This window comes from Nomascus leucogenys, chromosome 3 (genome assembly GCF_006542625.1).
Source record: "Nomascus leucogenys isolate Asia chromosome 3, Asia_NLE_v1, whole genome shotgun sequence".
Lineage (NCBI taxonomy): Eukaryota > Metazoa > Chordata > Mammalia > Primates > Hylobatidae > Nomascus > Nomascus leucogenys.
The window spans coordinates 6,276,129-6,294,075 of NC_044383.1; the positions used below are offsets into that span (position 1 = coordinate 6,276,129).

Consider the following 17,947-nt stretch of genomic DNA (forward strand, 5'->3'; position numbering starts at 1 on the left):
TCCAGATGGGTAATTCTGCTAGTTCTGAAGACTTTATTATTCAACCTGGAACGTTATCTACAAAACTGTTCCTCTAGCTTTAAGCTACAACTATTCTTTACGCTGACCAAAGCAGGGGCTTGGGTGTAGTTTAGATTTAATTATGGAATAAAATGTTACAAATGTAAAATTTGATTTCGCTATGCCATGATTTCCAAAGAGTCATGGGATATAAAGAGGATACAGGTTACATATTTGAGCATACTCCTACTATCAACTACTCATTAATATTCAGGGAAAACCACACACAGAAATACAAGCATATAAATATTCTTGTTCCCTTTTATTTAGAGGAAACTGCTAGGGCTTTAAGGTCTAGATCCATTTTTGTTCTCCTTAGAAATCTTGAAGTACAGTCACGTGCTGCATAATAACATTTTGGTCAATGACAGACTGTGTATATGTCGGTGGTCCAAAAATTGTAATGGAGCTGAAAATTCTTATCACCTAGTGACATCATAGCCATTGTATTACAACTGCCTAGAGTATTCAGTGCAGTCACATGCTGTACAGGTGTGTAGCCTCGGAGCAATAGGCTAGACCATCCAGCCTAGGTGTGTAGTAGGCTCCACCATCCAGGTTTAAGTAAGGGTACACACTATGAGGCTTGCACAATGATGAAATCGCCTAACGATGCATTTGGCACAATTGTTAACACATGACTCTGTGTGTGTGTGCGTATATATGTGTGTGTATTTATGTATATATGTGTGTATATATACATGTACATGTGTATATATATGTGTGTATATATACATGTACATGTGTATATATGTGTATATATACACATAAAAATATTGTTTTTTCAAATGATTATTTCTAATACATAATTTTCTTATTGCTGCCACTATAAGAAAATTATGCATTTTATATATATAGTGGCAACAATAAGAAAATTATGTATTAGAAATAATCCTTTGAAAAAAATCATACAGATCATTCTCTTCTTCCCATTTCTTAATAAGATACATGTCAAGTGCAACAACCCCTGTTCTAGAAACACTAGTACACTGCCGTGTTCTGCAGGTATCTATGAGTATTCTTTTGTAGCGGTCCCCAACTTTTTGGCACCAGGGATCAGTTTCGTGGAAGATAATTTTTCCATGGACCAGGGGGTGGTGGGGCAGGTTTCGGGATGAAACTGTTCCACCTCAGATCATCAGGCATTAGATTCTCATAAGGAGTGTGCAACCTAGATCCTTCGCATGCACAGTTCACAATAGGGTTCATGCTCTTATTAGAATCTAATGCAGCCACTGAACTGACAGGAGGCGGAGCTCAGGCAGTAATGCTCCCTTGCCCACCATTCACTTCCTGCTGTGTGGCCCAGGGATTGGGGACCCTGTTCTACAGGACCTTACGGATCCTTAGAAATAGAATCTTAGAGTTCAAGTCAACATGTAATCACAAAGTCTGCTAACAAGTTTGGTTGCAGCTTTGCAGAGGATATTTGCCACATGGCAATGTAATTTCAGGTCATTAGGGAGGTAGTTCTTAAGCAATAAATTCCTCTCTATTATACTTTTCCTAATTAAGCTGTATCATAGTTTTACTGAGGATGACTAGAGAATTATTTGGAGAAATGCTGATGAACTTCCACGATTACAGCTAATTAATAACGGAGTACAACTTAAAGCTGAAAAGTCACTCTGCCTTCTGCTATTAAAAAGTCAACCAATAAATGAATAGGAGTTAATGGGAGACTATCCATGGATAACATCTCCAACAATTATCCCAAAGCACAGGAGAGGAGACTGTCACCAAGCAAGACAAGACATTTCCCTGGGCTCAGTCCCTGAGTCATTCTCCATTCAGCCCTAGAAGCAAGTCTGCAAGTCCGGACCCTTGTCTTGTTAGAAACAAGGCTTCAGTCAGACCTTCCCAGGAGGCATTTGAAACCAATCAGAGACAAGTTCTCATGCAAAACCCTATTTTAAATGAATATATTGATATCAGGCTTTTGTCTAAAGTGCTGGCCCTAAAACACAGTTATGTGAACAGGGTGAAAGGGACACTTACTACCACATCAGTCCTCATTTTCCCAAAAGTCTTGATCAAGTGGGCATAATGGTAATCTTCCATTTGTCGTAAAATAGCTGTCATGCAAGCCACGAAGTTTCCCTGTAAATGAATCAAAAGATAGAATTAGATGAGACAGAACAACACTCATGGGAAAAGCCTAAATCATCCCAGATTCTGGGACTTGAAACTGTCAGGGAGAAGCAACGGGGCATGGGCAGGGAGCCGTGGGTTCTGCTGCCCCTCTCTCAGGGCTGATCAGCATAAGGCATGGGTCACTTCCAGCCTCAGGAATGTTTTTTTGGTAGGGGGTCCTTAGAATATCAAGTTGAAAGTAGAAAGAATAGCAAAACCCTTGAGGGGGTCTCACAATGCTGAGGACATGAGCACACAGTAACATGAATGAGAAACACTGGTGCACTCACACTCAGGGCTGTATTTTATTCTCCCCAACTATTAATACCTCAAGTGTTTCCTGATACAGGGTTGTCCAGACTGGAAAAATAAGCTTGAAATATTTGTGCATTAAATACAAGAAAATTAAAGACAGGATGGAAATCACGGGAGCTTCTGTTTTGTGCTCTCTTGGAAACTTGCTGCCCTTATTATCCGGCAAAATGTGTGTGCAGCCTCTCCTCTTGGGCCAAAGAAAGGCCTCTAATTTCTCAAAATCAGCCTGTAACCCCCCGTGCCGATGCGGAGGCAATCACCACAACTCCACAATGAGTTATGGCCCCAGGAGGAATGCGGGCTCATGAGAATGTCAAGTGGGAGAGCTGGGAGTTTCTCAGACCAGACGGAGCTGGGTGGAAAGGAAAAGGAGGAGGAAAAAAGAAAGCAACACAGAAAATCAAGAATGGGGAAGGTAAAGGGCCAAAGCTGAAACGTCTCTCTGACTGTTGCAAATGGAGGCAGCCAGTATGTGTGTGGACGTGGGCGTGCACACGTTTGTTTGCGTGCCATGAAGGGTGTTTGCTCTGGTGGTGGGTTGTGAGCTAGGCAGTTCTGTTGCCATTAACTGCAATTGCTCACTGCTAGGGTTTGTAGCTAACAACACTGTAAAGCCTTCCTTGCTTTTAAATATTGCCCCCTAAGTTAATGACATTTTAAGAAACATAGGATATATATTTTTTCCCATTAAGCCAGTACAGGTTTGGTAAAATTATAGCATGAAACATACTTTGAGACATGTCCCTATTTTTCCTCTATTAAATGAGCTCTCAAATTGCATTCTTCTACTAACTCTCCTTTTACCAGCAATATATCAGAATGCCTAAATGTCTTTTATATTAACTTGGAATACAGGCTTTACAGTGAAATGTTAAAATCCAATATTTTCTCCAATCCATTTTATACCTATAGTATACATATCTACTTCCAAATGAGTTATCGAAGGACACATTACTCAAATTGAACAAATACAATAATGATGATATGATATCTTCCATTTGCCCAGAAATATAAATTATTTGTGAATGATGATAATTGCTGAGATTTAGATTCCAAGTTGGTGTTCAGGGAAACAGCTAAATAATGCTTGTTTTCCACTGAGGCAATGATTACTAAAATGGTAAAATGGTCTATTTGTGAACTTTTGAAACATATAAATATTTGGCATACCAGTCAGCTCAAGAGAGGCCGCCTTTGTATCTTGTCTACTCCTTATGACAATGAGATGTGTCCCGTGGATAATGGTCTTAATAACATTACACACTGATCAAGCACTGTGCTAAGGCTGTTAGAACTATGGCCCTTTCAACACTGTCACTTTAACAGAATATGACCTCTTTCAATCACATACAACTTTCTCTTCCTGTCCCACTTTACAGGCAGTGAAACTGAGGGTTAGAGGTTTTACTCTCTGAAGGAGTGAATGGCAAAGCTGGGTGTGGAGGCTGTACTCTAGGACTATAAGACAGGTACTTACTGGCTAACCTCATTTCTTTACCCCTCATCCAGATGCATATTTTAACTCTTCCTCTAAGGAATCTGAAGCCACTTCTGATGATCAACACGAGGTAGAGATTCACTTTCCCCTACTCTTGCAGTCGTCAGAGAAAGTTGGAAGAGGGTGACGAAGAAGAGCCTTCGAAGTACTCTGCCCACAATTGACCCTGATGCAGTCGCTGACCCAGACTCTTCCCCATGAGAGGCGGAGCTTTTCCCGCTGAACAAGAGGCCTGTATCAGCCCCGGTGAGCCTAGTAGGTGCTGAAATCAATTTTCTGCAGGTCAAACCAGTTACACAATGGAGACTTACACATTAGAATAAATGAAATCACAAAGTCAGCCATTTATCACCAGAAGCAATGTGTCAATGTGCTTAGTTTAAATGATGAGGCTGAAAGTAGAAAGAAAAGCACAACCCTTGAGGGGTCTCAAAATGCTGAGGGTATGAGCACAAAATAACATTAATGACAAACATCAGTGCAGCCAGACTCAGGCCAGATTACGTGAACAGGTGACGTGGACACACTGAATTCAGGGAGCAGACTGTCATGTCATGCTGAAAAATTCATGCAAGGCAACAAATGCTAAAACTGTTGTAACACAGAAAACGAAAAACTGAAGCGACCACAGCAATTTCCATAACACAAGTCCTGGGAGGACGTAAATGCCCTGTTGGGAAGTCTCTCTGGACGAGCATATCAGAGAAGGCAACCAAACGGCCCCTTGTTTAACCGCAATGGGGATTAATGACAGGAGGCCCAGAAGGGCCAGAAGGACGGGCCATCTCCACAAGTTAGAGGCGGTGCTGCTGGGCACTGTGAGTGCCCTCTTTATCAAACTTACGGAAATGTTCCAGAAGTCATTTGCATCGTTCAGTCTTTCCTTTCTTAGCGCAAGTTAAGTCTTGCTTTTTCAGCTCTAAGGTGAAGCATGAACTCCATTAGGAAAGGGATGATCTGCATATTAAAATTCACTGAAATGCCCCTCCCTTTCCTCCCTGCCCTTTGGGAATGGAGTCCCATCCTTGGGTTATCAGTATTTTTTTGGGCAAATACCGCAGATACCATGAAGCCTTATGGTTTCCATGAACACAGCAGAACCCTGCAGCATATTTTTGGGCTTATAAGGGTGGATAAAATGGGTATTTATAGAAGCCCTTTGAAACCAGTCATTTATTAGGAACAAAAGTGAAGGAGCTCTGTGAAAATAAAACTTTAATTCTGTGTGCTCAGAAGAAAATTACTATTCTATGCTTTAACTGATTTATTTTAAATGCATTTGGGAGATGACTCCTAAATGAAGCTTTTATCTTCTAGACAATGGGTAGCCTAGCAGGTAGGCTGGGAGCAAAAGCCACTGTGCAGAATCATCCCTGAGCCTGAACTTGGGGACTAGGCTCCAGTACCAGCAGCTGAGTAAAAATAAGTCAATAAGTAAAAATAAGACATATTCCTTGTAACTTCAAAGCAATGCAAAATGGGGCCACAGAAGTCAGGATATACTTGCAGCAAATTTAAAAACCAGGACACTAAATGCCTAATAAACAACAAAAAACAGTGAACCTCATTAGTAATCAAAGATGAAAATGATACATCATTATTTGCCTGCCAAAATAGCAAAGAAGTATTTCAGTGATGATAATGTGAGCAAGGGTGCAGGGAATGAGGACTCTTGTATGCTGTTGGTGGGAACATAAATTGCTATAACCTTTTTAAAAAGTGATTTGGAGATAGGTTTGAAAAGTCTTGAAAATAAATACTCATCTCCTAAGTAATTCTACTTCTAATAATCCACCAAAGGAAGTAATTCAAAATAGAAAATTTCATACCCAAAGATGTCCACAGCATTGCTGAAAATTCTAAACATCCACCACAAGAAACTGTAAATAATATGATATTTTGTAGGGTTGCAAGATAAAATACAGGATGACCAGTTCCATTTGAATCTCAGGTAAACAAAGAAAAATAAATATGTCCCAAACGTTGCAATGAAATATTACATGAGACATACATATACTAGAAAAAAATATTTGTTGTTTACCTGAAGTTCAAGCTGAACTGGGGGTCCTATATTTTTATTTGGCAAGTCAAGCAATCATAACTTGTGTTATGATGAAATATTGTGCAACCATTAAATCATTAAACATTATGCAAATATGGAGTATTTTAATAGCATGAGAAAATAGTTGAAGAGGAAAACTGCAGTAATTATGTATACACATTTGACCAATATAAAGAATATATAGTACAAGAAAAACAAAAAATGACTAGAAAAGATACCAGATAGTCATGAGGGGAGGGAGACTAAGCCCAGATTGTTTTTATAAAGAGAAAGCATGTTAATATTTTTAAAGGTGGTCCAGAAAGAAAAGGACCCATCTGGCAGGAGGGACAAACTCTCCCTGCCTGCCCCTGATCTAGTTCCATTTCTTAAGCTCCTGTCTTCAAAAATCTCTCTCGCAGGGCTCCCCCTGTTGGTGTGGCCTTGGCTACTGCCTGGCACTACTCCTGCAGGGAGCCCTGGACAGAACTCATCCCCGCACACCCCCGACCCTCCTGGAAGTACCTCAGTGCCCCAGTTTTAAATGTGTTTGGGCCCCCATTTCACTAGGTAGGTTGATAGGCAAATGGAGAACAGGTAGAACTGAGCACAGGTAGAAGGAAAGGCAGGTGGAACTGGGCACAGGTGGAAGTGAGTCTCAGTAGAAGGAAAACAGCACAGGTAGAATGGGGTGCTGGTGGTGGAGCAGGGGGCCTTCGGTGACAGGCAAGTTGAATGCAGGATGTCATTGCAGGATATAAAAACAAAAGGCTAACAAAAGCACAGACTGGGGAATGGAAACTCAGGATGAGACATATCTTTTAAACAGTGCCTTTGTCAACTATGCCTAGTGGAAGGTCTAAGTATGAATTAGAAGAAAAAAATCCAAAGGGTTTTAATTCATATTCTTGAGGAGCTGCGAAGGTGTAATAAAAATGGACTTAGCCATGTGACTTGGATAGCAGGGTATAAAATTCCTCCTGGTGATTTCATCAGCCAGACAAGAGCTGTCTCAATCGACCCTGAAGCTCACACTTTGTACGGAGCACAGATTTGCTCTCTGGGACACACAACACAGGCAGAAATTTTAATGTTCTTCTAAGTTCTCCAAATTCCAAAGGATCTTGGGGCAGTTCCCAGCCTCAGAAGCTGTTGGAGCTGTAAACAGAGACACAGGAGCGCCGAGTGTGGACAGCAGGTGCCTGGTTTCAATAAAAGGAGAACTCTAAAGACTGAATCCTGGATTATGCTTCATGATTTCAACTGGGGTCTTGTTAAAAAGTTTAACCGTGTTTTCACTAAGGCAAGTACTTTGAAGAGGAAATCTCACTCAAATGCTTAAATTTCAGATATATGAATGAAAATAAACCCATCTTATAATCATCATGAAAAGTAATGAAAATGAATTATCCAGTAACATTTTAAAATATATTATTAAACAACAACAACAAAAAGACTATAAAGGTGATGACTTCTGGATTATTTTTCTTTTGGGGTGCATTCAAGCCAAAGAATCAATACTGCAAAGCAACATTATGAAAAAGAGAATATAGGAAAAGGGAATGTAACTGAGAGTCAAGTCCTTCTTTTAAAATGATTTGAAATAAATCCAAGTATGAGTAAGTTCTTAGAGCTGCTAAGATGGAAGGCCGACAGAGCGCAATGGCTTTCTCTTTTGTAGTGGGAAAGCCAATGGCAGAATGCTCATAGGTGGTATTTTCTGTGAGGAAATATGAAAGAGAAAAACAAGGAATCCAAAAAACAAACAGAACCTCAAAATGTTATAAATTAGCCACAAACTCCTGCAAAGTCTGCACAGAGCTGAAGTTTGTCAAAATATACTTAGGGGGTGCCTACAACACAAATTAGAAACTTTAAAACGTGCATTCCCAATTCCTTACATTAAATGACAGTAAGGCACATATTAAAACTGCACAAGCCCACAAGGACCAGGGGACTCTGAGGAGATGCAACTAAAGACAAGAGAATTCTGGAAGCTGGAAAGAGGGTGATGAGTGGGTACCAACTGCCCTCGAGGCAAGAACGTGGTGACATTTAACAGGAAGTCTGTGAATCCCTGGTGCAAAACCCTAGGAAGGCCCAGAAACTGGGGAATGCCAGGTACTCAGGAGGCTACATGTGAGGTGAAAAACAACAGTGCTGATGGCTTTGAAATGTGACCCTATATCCAGTCCGCCTATGCCCAGCATGTCCATTGAGGGGCTGGCTCTCCAACTCACTCCTGGGGAGAGAACCACATGTTTACTCTCTGGACAAGGGAGGTGCCTGAAAAGCAGAAGACAATGACAAGAACCACTTGGAAGAAACATCTGTTTAGTTTGATGTCAAACCAAACAGTATACTCCCCTCTCTCTTTTCTGCTCAGCTTCCAGCATATCAGCAAGGAGGCTTAAACTAACCACTGCTAACCTTAGTCCCAAACCAAACCAAGAAAGAAGACCAGAAGAATCCTCTTTGGTGAAAATGACAAGCCAAAGAGAACATAAGCACTAATACTAAGCATGGAGGTTCCAAAAGTATGACAGCTCAGCCCATCCAGGCTCACCATGCAGGAAAGCCCATGCGCCTCCATGCTCTGTGCACACACTTGGAGAGAGAGGGTCTGAGCAAGAGCACTGGGCCTTGTGAAAAAAATTCATCCAGCATTAACAAAGGAGGCCCAAACAAACAAAAACAGAACCCAGAGGAAAGGAAGAACATTTAGAAAATGTAAGAGAAGTAAAAAAAACTACAATAATAATTATTATTATTGTTACTATTTTTGAAATGGAGTGTTGCTCTGTCTCCCAGGCTGGAGTGCAGTGGTGCGATCTCAGCTCACTGCAACCTCCGCTTCCTGGGTTCAAGTGATTTTCCTGCCTCAGACTCTGGAGTAGCTGGGACTACAGATGTGCCACACCTGGCTAATTTTTTGTATTTTTAGTAGAGACGGGGTTTTGCCATGTTGGCCAGGCTGGTCTCGAACTCCTGACCTCAGGTGATCCACCCGCCTTGGCCTCCAGAGTGTTGGGATTACAGGCGTGAGCCACCGCACCCAGCCAAAGAACTATAATTATTATCCTCAGGTAGATATGAGATTATATTCATGATCATCATATCCTCCTTATATTCCTCCCCCAACTTAATGATTTTCAGGACAAGCCAAACGATTTGCCCTTATAACTATCATATTTCTCAGATTTAAAATAATAACATACTTGGAAAAATCTTTCAAAATTCTATAAAATTCTATTCTAACGTTGTTCTTTCACTTATATTTGTTGAAATAAAAATGAGATAGCTTCTCCTTGTTGCTTTGATTTTCTCACACATGTGTTTTCATATTATATAGAATTTCTTTAAAGCTACCTCAAAATCCTTTTAAGATTAAGCAGGGGTGGGGGGGAGTATAAGAAAGAAAGAATAATTAAAAATATAGAAAGAACGATGTTGTAACATGAGGACAGAGGATAGTGTGCAGTGCTACATACACTGAATGTCAGGAGTCATCGCTGTGCCCTCAAAAAGTATGTCATGTTTTATTAATTAAATATTTGATTAAGCATAAGACATAATAAAAAGGCTGATTCAGGTATTATTGTTAAAACTGAAGCTCACGGGAAACTGGGTGTCTATTCTCATCGCTGAACTTATAAAACCTTTCTCATATAAACGACCCACAGTGAAATTGTTCCTTTTTTCATTTAAAGATAAATTCATTCCCATGATGCCTTTATTCAATATATAATTAATTTTTACTCATTTAGTCTCCCAACTATTACAATTTCTTTATTTTATAGAGAACCTTAGAGTGAGGAATGTTTAAAACAAAAAAGCCAAAACTATACAAAACAGAAAATAACTTACACTAATGTCATCTTTTAGCTATTTGGAACTACTAACAACAAAATTAAACCTGTATCTTAAATTTAAACTGAGTGCTTAGTTGAATTCACAGAGTACTAGTATCTCATACCATTCCAGGCACTATAAGGAAAGAAAGATAATCTAAAAACAAAATCGATTTCATTTTTATAGTGGCAGTAATTGCAGAAGATGTTTATTGGACAAATATACCAAAAGGGAATATTTGGATCTTAAATTATCCATAACAGTTATTTGCTACTTATACAGTATAATAATTTAAACACATATTCACATTTGTTATGAAGAATAAAAATAAATTATAATCAAATATTACATATAAAATTATAGTTTATGGTGTAATGAGGAATATATACTTTGTTTGCAGCTTCTTAATATAATTCATTTGATCCTAAAGCAAGACAGCAAAGCAGAAAATCTTATATTTTATTTTTATATACTCAATATATCAGGTAATATTAGAGCCTTAGAGAGTTTAGAATTTTCAACGTCTTATCGCATGATATAGAGGATCTGGAAACACACTGTAATAGAAACAAGAGTAATTCGGTCTTAAAAAAAACTCTTATTATTATAAGAGAAGATCGATATGTCTATACATGTTTTTAAATTGACTTTCATAGATAAAGGACACTATGATTATCATTGTTATAAATGAAAGTTGAAACTCTTTCTTAGCCAAAATGGAACGCCTTACATAAATCATAAAAGGATACTGTCCTCAACATTATTAACATTGGTTGGATGATGTAATAAGGAAAAATGTCACACACACCATTAAATATTAAGTATTAAATATTTATGATAATACTTGAGTATTATCACGTCAAGAAAGATCAATGTGCAAACTACTTTCAACAAATGGTGCCGAAACAGTTGGATACCCAAATACCAAGGAAGGAAGAAAGAAAGGAAGGAAGGGAGGGAAGGAGGATGGGAGGGAGGGAATTAGGGAGGGAGGAAAAGAGGGAGGGAAGGAGGGAGGGAAGGAGAGAGGGGAGAGGGGGAGGGAGGGAGAAAGAAAGGAGCCATACCTTAAACCATATACAAAAATTAACTCAAAATGTATCATAGATTTAAATGCAAAACTTAAAACGACAAAACTTTTTAAAGAAAACATAGAAAACTTTTGTGATCTAGGCATAGGAATATATTTCTTAGGATACAAAAAGCATAAACCATAAAATTTTAAAATTGATAAATTGAACGTAAATCAAAATTAAAAATTTTTGGTCTTCGAATGACACTATACAGAAAGTAAAAAGACAGACTGCAGAATTGGAGAAAATATTTTTAAAAACACCTATCTGACAAAGGGTTTGCATCCACAGTATATAACAAACTCTCAAAAACCAGTAAGGAGAAAACAACTCACCAAAAATTGGCAAAAAATGTGAGCAGATATTTCATCAAAAAAAAAGGAACAGAAATGGCCAAGATGCACATGAAAGCATGTTCTATCTCACTAGTCAATAGGAACATGCAAGTTAAAACCACATTGAAATATAACTATATACCTATTAGAATGGCTAAAATTTAAAAAAAAACAACAACCACAAAGATGCAGAACAATGGAAACTCATGTTGCTAGTCTGAAGGCAAAATGGTAAAGCCATTTTAGGAAATAGTTTGGCAGCTTCATATACAGCTGATAATATACTTACCACATGACCCAACCACGCTGCTTCTAAGAATTCACCCAAGAGAAATGAAAAGATATGCCCACACAGATACTTCTATACAAATATTTATAGAGCTTTCTTCATAACTGCCACACATAGGGGACACTCCGAACACCTACTACCTACTAAATAAACAAATAAATTATGGCATATCTACATGATGAATAGTACTCAGCAAGAATGAGGAACAAACTACTGGTAAATAAACATGAGTGAATCTCCAACACATCATGCTAAGCAAAATAAGCCAGATACAGAAGGCTAGATACTGTATGAATCCATCCTTATGTCATTCTAGAAAAGGCAGTACTAGAGTGACAAAGAAGAGAGAACTGACTATGGAGGGGCACGAGAAATATTTTTACGGAAATGGAAATATTCTAAATCTTGTATTTGGTAGTTGGCTACGCAACTGTATTGTCTATCAAAATTTAGAAAGAAGAAGAATGGATGCTACTATATAAAATATAAAGTATATCATTTATAATGTATAAAATATACTTATTTTATACTTTATAAAATATATATAAATTATACTTCATAAAGTATACAAAGTATTTAATGTTTAAAGTATACATAAAGTATTCTATACATATAAAGTATATAAAGTATACTTTATATAGATTTATGTATAAGTATATATGCTTTATACAGTATATATACTTACAGGTATTATATTATATATGTATAAAATATACATATATTGTATACTTTTTATGTATAAAATCCATATACTTTATATGTATAAAATATAAAGTATATATTTTATATATTTTAAAATATACAAAGAAGAAAATCTGAAAATCACCACGTCCTATAAGCCATATGTAATTAATATTGTATTTCAAAGGATTCCTTCTTGCTCTTACACTTATATAGAAACAGAGTACTTTCAATTTAATTAATACTTTATTGTAGCTTTCAAACGGTTTTGCTATTCAGTATTGCAAGGCCTACTTCACATTACCCTTGTTTTTCACATTTTTCTTGAGTATTCCTGCCAATTTATTCTTTTGCATGTACTTTAGAACCACATTATTGAGTCTGAAACAAGGTCCTATTGGGATTCAAATTGGAATTCCACTGAATTTTTAAATTAATTGAAGAGGCTTACAATATCAGCCTTCCCATTTAGACATGCAAACTGTCTCTCCATTTGTTCAAGTCTATTTTTATGCCATTTCAGGAATGTTTTGTGGTTTTCATCATATGGATCTTTACCAGCTCTTTTTATTTTTGCTTCTTTTGGAGGGAGTGCTTTTTTAAATAACCCTTTGAACATTTTGTGTATTTGTATTTGTATATTAGGGTAAACTATTGAATTTGATGTGTACATTTTGCAATTGAACCTACAGAATTCTCCTATTACTTCCAAACTATTTTTCCCCCACTTTGGAGAGGGTTTCTAAATACATCAAACCAACATCTGTCAATATTTTTGTGTTGTCTTTTCTAATCACTGTAGGTCTTAATTCTGCTTCTAGACTTACTCCTCAGGCTGCACTATCACGGTAATGTCAAATTATAATAATGACAGCAAGTGCCTGTTTTCTTAAGTGATTTTAATGGGCACGCTTTTAGTGTCTAATTTTTAACTATTATTTTGAATGTTGGTTTTATATACTGTATGTATCACGTCAAGGAAGCATTTGTAACTTCAGGATCGGCTATAACAAAGTGCCTCAAGTTATGGTTATGGATATGATTGGTTAATAAATATGTTATGGAAATTATTATAAAACAAGAGTTCTATTATTGAAGAACAAGTAGATCAACAATAAAATGGAGCAGCCAAAATCACATTGAATGGATGCTGTTACATTCTTACTAAGAGGGGAAGAATAGTACCTTCAAAATATAACTTATATGTAAGGTCAAACTATAATAAAATTCAACTTAGAAGATCAATATTTTTTATAATTCTTATTTCCTAGAAAGGGAATGTAGCCACAGTATTTATCCGTTCGCTGAAACCTTTGCGAAGGCAAACTGTATTTCAGACATTGTTCTAGAAGCCCCCATAAAACTCACATTCTATTGGGAGTGCTCTGACAGAGAACTTACTGGCAGCTGAATTTAAACATTAGCTTCACTTGTCAGAGTTGACATTAATTAGTATCTTATTAAGACCATCTGGTACCTGGAGTAAGTTAATAGTTATGCACTTGGCAAGTATACATTGTAGATGTTTCACATCACATTTTGTGGGGGAAAAAAATCTCTTGAACGTCTGCTCATTGAGAAAAATAATCAAGGGGATATCAATGTAAATATACAGCTTTGTTGGTAGCTATATATTTGTTTGTTGTAGCATGTCCACTGTTATGTAGACAAAATTCATATTTCCAACTTCTAAGTTATTTTTATACAGACATAATGAAAATATGAGAAGAGGCCATTTCATCAATCTTATCAAAATTTAGAGCTTGCACTTCCTAATTACCAAATAAACACTTAGCATTGATCATACTGGTGACTATCATAATTCTAATTAGGGAATACAAAACATTGGTTTATAGAGATTAATCTCCTTGAACAAAATTCAAATATTTTAATGATATTTTTTCACTTATGACAATCATGGACATTTCAGTTATTTGCCTCATACACAAAATTAAAAAGGGACCATGCCAAATCAAATCAAATTCCCTTAACCTAAACCAAAAACTCTAATCGCCAGTAACATAGTGAAGAGCCAAACTGAAAGTCATTTTGCAACAGATGTTCACTCAAGATTTTTTATTTTTTATTAATCTTGCTTAGATGAGATCTTAACAGCATGCAGTGGAAGGTAAATCCGCAAAGTAGTACTATAATGACTAATTTTAATTACTTTCCAGAATCACTACTTGTTTGTAAAACTGAGTATGTTTTTCACAAGCTAATTATCTGGCTACACAGTTAAAAGTTGTGAAATGCAATGCTCCTATTTCCTGTTTAAATAAGAAGCACATGAGATCATGAAAGAAGTCCACTTGTTTTGAATTTCAACCCACTGTGTTGGTGTCATGAAGGGGCAAAAAGCAGAAATCTAGGTTGATTGGTTAAATGGAAACAGGGTCAACAGGAGGCATTTGTTTGAAAGAATCAGAAACCTCAGACACTACTACGTGGTAAATATAGTAGGAATATCACCATTATTTAGTATAAAATCAGTATCACAAATAAAAATAACTGCAGTACGAATGTGGACCAAGGCACAGACCTATAAGGCCATGATGAGTGTCCCCAGCCCCACATCACCTCCCAGACTCTGCCTCTGTTGCTCACGTTGCTCCAGCCACAGTATCCAGCAAGGGATCCTGGAATTTGCTGCATGGAAAACAGGAGACTTTGCACAGCACCCTCTCTAAATGTACAAGACATTCAAAAGAGAAACCTGCATTCATTTTGATATTAGGAAATCATTCCGGGGATTCTTCCACTCCTGAAATGAGTTGATTTGCAGATAACACACAAGTTCTTAAGCTAAATGGTATTTTCATTTTTTCTCAAGCTCTTCCAATACATATGACCACCAAGATGCAGAACTAAAAGGTCTGCACCCTTCAGGATTGCACTCTACCTGTATCCTCTACAGAACGCTTCTCTGCCAGCTGACCAGCTGGCTCACTTCCTTCCCTCCTTTTCTGCCTTCTCCATGCACCAGTCAGGTTGACACAAATTGCATAAATTGTTTATGTCTCTCCTCACTAGAATATGAACTCCATGTGTGCAGGGACCTTGGTTTTGCTTGCTGAAGGACCCCCAGCAGACAGCCTTTAACTAGGTGACATGCGAACTATCTCTCCATTTGTTCAAGTCTGTCTGAACAAATGGAGAAGTTTATTTGAACAAATGAAGATGTCTGAGCGAATGCATTCAGTCTTCTATTTGTTTTAAAGAACATTTAAAGGCAAAGAAAAGAAGAAAGCCTGACACAAACAAGAAGGAAAGAAAAACATTTATTCCAACAAAAGCCTTGAGTCTAAATAAGGGCACAATGATTCTATCAATTAATGAGTGAATGTACTTCTGACAAAGTTATAGATGTCATTTCCAGTTATTTTTAAAGATCCCCAAGCCTCTAGCTAAATGGCACTGTTCTAAAGAAATGTGTTTAGCTAGGCATGGTGGCGTGTGCCTGTAGTCCCAGCTGCTGAGGAGGCTGAGGAAGAAGAATTGCTTGAGCCTAGGAAGTGGAAGCTGCAGTGATCCATGATTGTGCCACTGCACTCCAACCTGGGCAACAGAGAGAGACCTCACCTCAAAATAAAAAAAAAAAAAAGAGTAAGAAAAAGAAATTCATGCACTGAATATTCTTTTTTACAATACACTTAAAATACACATTGTAAGACACTGACTATACCAACATTTTCTTGTATCGAATAGTACTGAATTCGTATTTTCAAAATAACTTTGTCGTGGGGCTTGTGGAGAGGGCATTTAAATGTTAAAAAAAAAAAAAAAGTCTTGGATTCAGTCTACCCATTCACTAAGGAGAGTTTGATCTCCATGTGATCATTTTCAAAGCAAACTTTAATCCTGCTCTGATAGAATTACCAGATGAGTCTTAAAACAAAAATTTCTGGTTGTTTAATGAAAGTTGCATTAATAAAAGTAATCAAATGTGTGATAAAATATGCTTCAAAAAATAAAAGACTTAGTAATAATTAAACCAAGAAAGAGAGAGATCTGTATACTGAAAACTATAAAACATTGATGAAATTGAAGATGATAAAAATAAATGGAAAGACATCGTATGTTCATGGATTAGAAGAATTAACATTACTATAATATCCGTATTACCCAAAGTTATCTACAGATTCAACACAAGTCCTATTCAAAATTCCAATGACATTTTTCACTAAAATTGAAAGAACAATCCTCAGATGTGTTTGGAACCACCAAAAACAAACAAACAAAAAAAACAAACAAAAAAGAAAAACACAGAATGGCTAAAGCAATCTTGGGCAAAAATAACAAAGATGGAGGCATCAGACTACCAGATTTTTCAAGATCTAATATAAAGCTATAGTAATCAAAACAATATAGTGCTGGCCATAAAAACAGACTCATCGACCAGTGAAACAGGATAGAGAGACTGGAAATAAATCCACGCACTTACAGTCAATTGATTTTCAACAAAGATGCCAAAAACACACAATGAGGAAAGGATAGTCTTCGATAATGATGCTGGAAGAACTGGATATCCACATGTAAAAGAATGAAATTACAACCTCATCTCATACCATATACAATAATTAACTCAAAATGTATTAAAAACCTAAGGCCTGAAACTGTAAAACTGCTAGAAGAAAACACAAAGAAAAAAACCTCTTGAAATTGGTCTGAGCAATGAGTTTTTGGATATAACCTTAAAAAGCACAATAAAAAATAAAGCTAAAAATAGACAAATGATGTTAAATCAAACTAGAAAGCTGTTGTACAGTAAAAGGAACAATCAGCAGAGTGAAGAGACTCCCTACAAAATGGGAGAAAATATTTGCAATTCATATATCTGAAAGGGGATTAATATCCCAAATATATAAGAAACTCAGATAACTTAATAGCAAGAAAATAAATGACCTGTTTTAGAAAGGGGCAAAGGAAATGGACAGACATATTTAGTACATGTGCTGCTAAAGTGATCACTGGATAGATATTTTTCAAAATAAAAAGTGGCCAACATATGCATGAAAAAATGCTCAACGTCACTAATAATGAGGGAAATGCAAATCAAAACCAGAATAAAATTATCACCTTACACCTGTTAGAATGGCTACTATCAACAAAAGGAATGAGAACAAGTGTTAGGATGTGGAGAAACGGGAGCCCCTGTGTGCTGTGGATGGGAATGTAAATTTGTAAACAGCCATTACAGAATGCACAATGGAGGGTCCTCGAAAAATTAAAAATAAAATTATCCAATGATGCTGCAATTCCACTTCTGAGAATATACCCAAAGGAAATGAAATCAATATGCTGAAGACATATTAGCACTCCCATGTACACTATAGCGTTATTCACAATAGTCAAAATAGGGAAACAGCCCAAGTGTGCATCAGTGGATGGATACAGAAAATGTGATCTAAAAACACAGCGGAGTACTGTTCAGCCTTAAAAAAGGTGGAAATACCATCATTTGGAACAACATAGATGGACCTGGAGGGCATTATTTTAAGAGAAATAAGCAAGGCACAGAAAGACAAACAGCATGATCTCACTTCCAAGTGAACTCTACAAGTCGAACTCATAGAAGCAGAAAGTAGAATTGTGTTTATCAAGGACCGGGGAGTGGGGGCACTGGGGAGACGCTGGTCAAAGCCAACCAAATTTCATTTAGACAGGTAG

The 17,947-nt window shown here is 37.0% G+C and overlaps 1 protein-coding gene across 2 annotated transcripts in view; it reads right to left on the bottom strand.

The window, feature by feature from the left end:
- DOCK1 (dedicator of cytokinesis 1) overlaps nt 1-17,947 on the bottom strand; it is a 544,856-nt gene that overhangs the window by 201,411 nt on the left and 325,498 nt on the right. For both annotated transcript variants that reach the window (XM_012505804.2, XM_003280960.2), the window contains exon 28: nt 2,059-2,160. In XM_012505804.2, the coding sequence (XP_012361258.1) occupies nt 2,059-2,160 (102 nt within the window). The remainder of the gene's footprint in view (nt 1-2,058; nt 2,161-17,947) is intronic.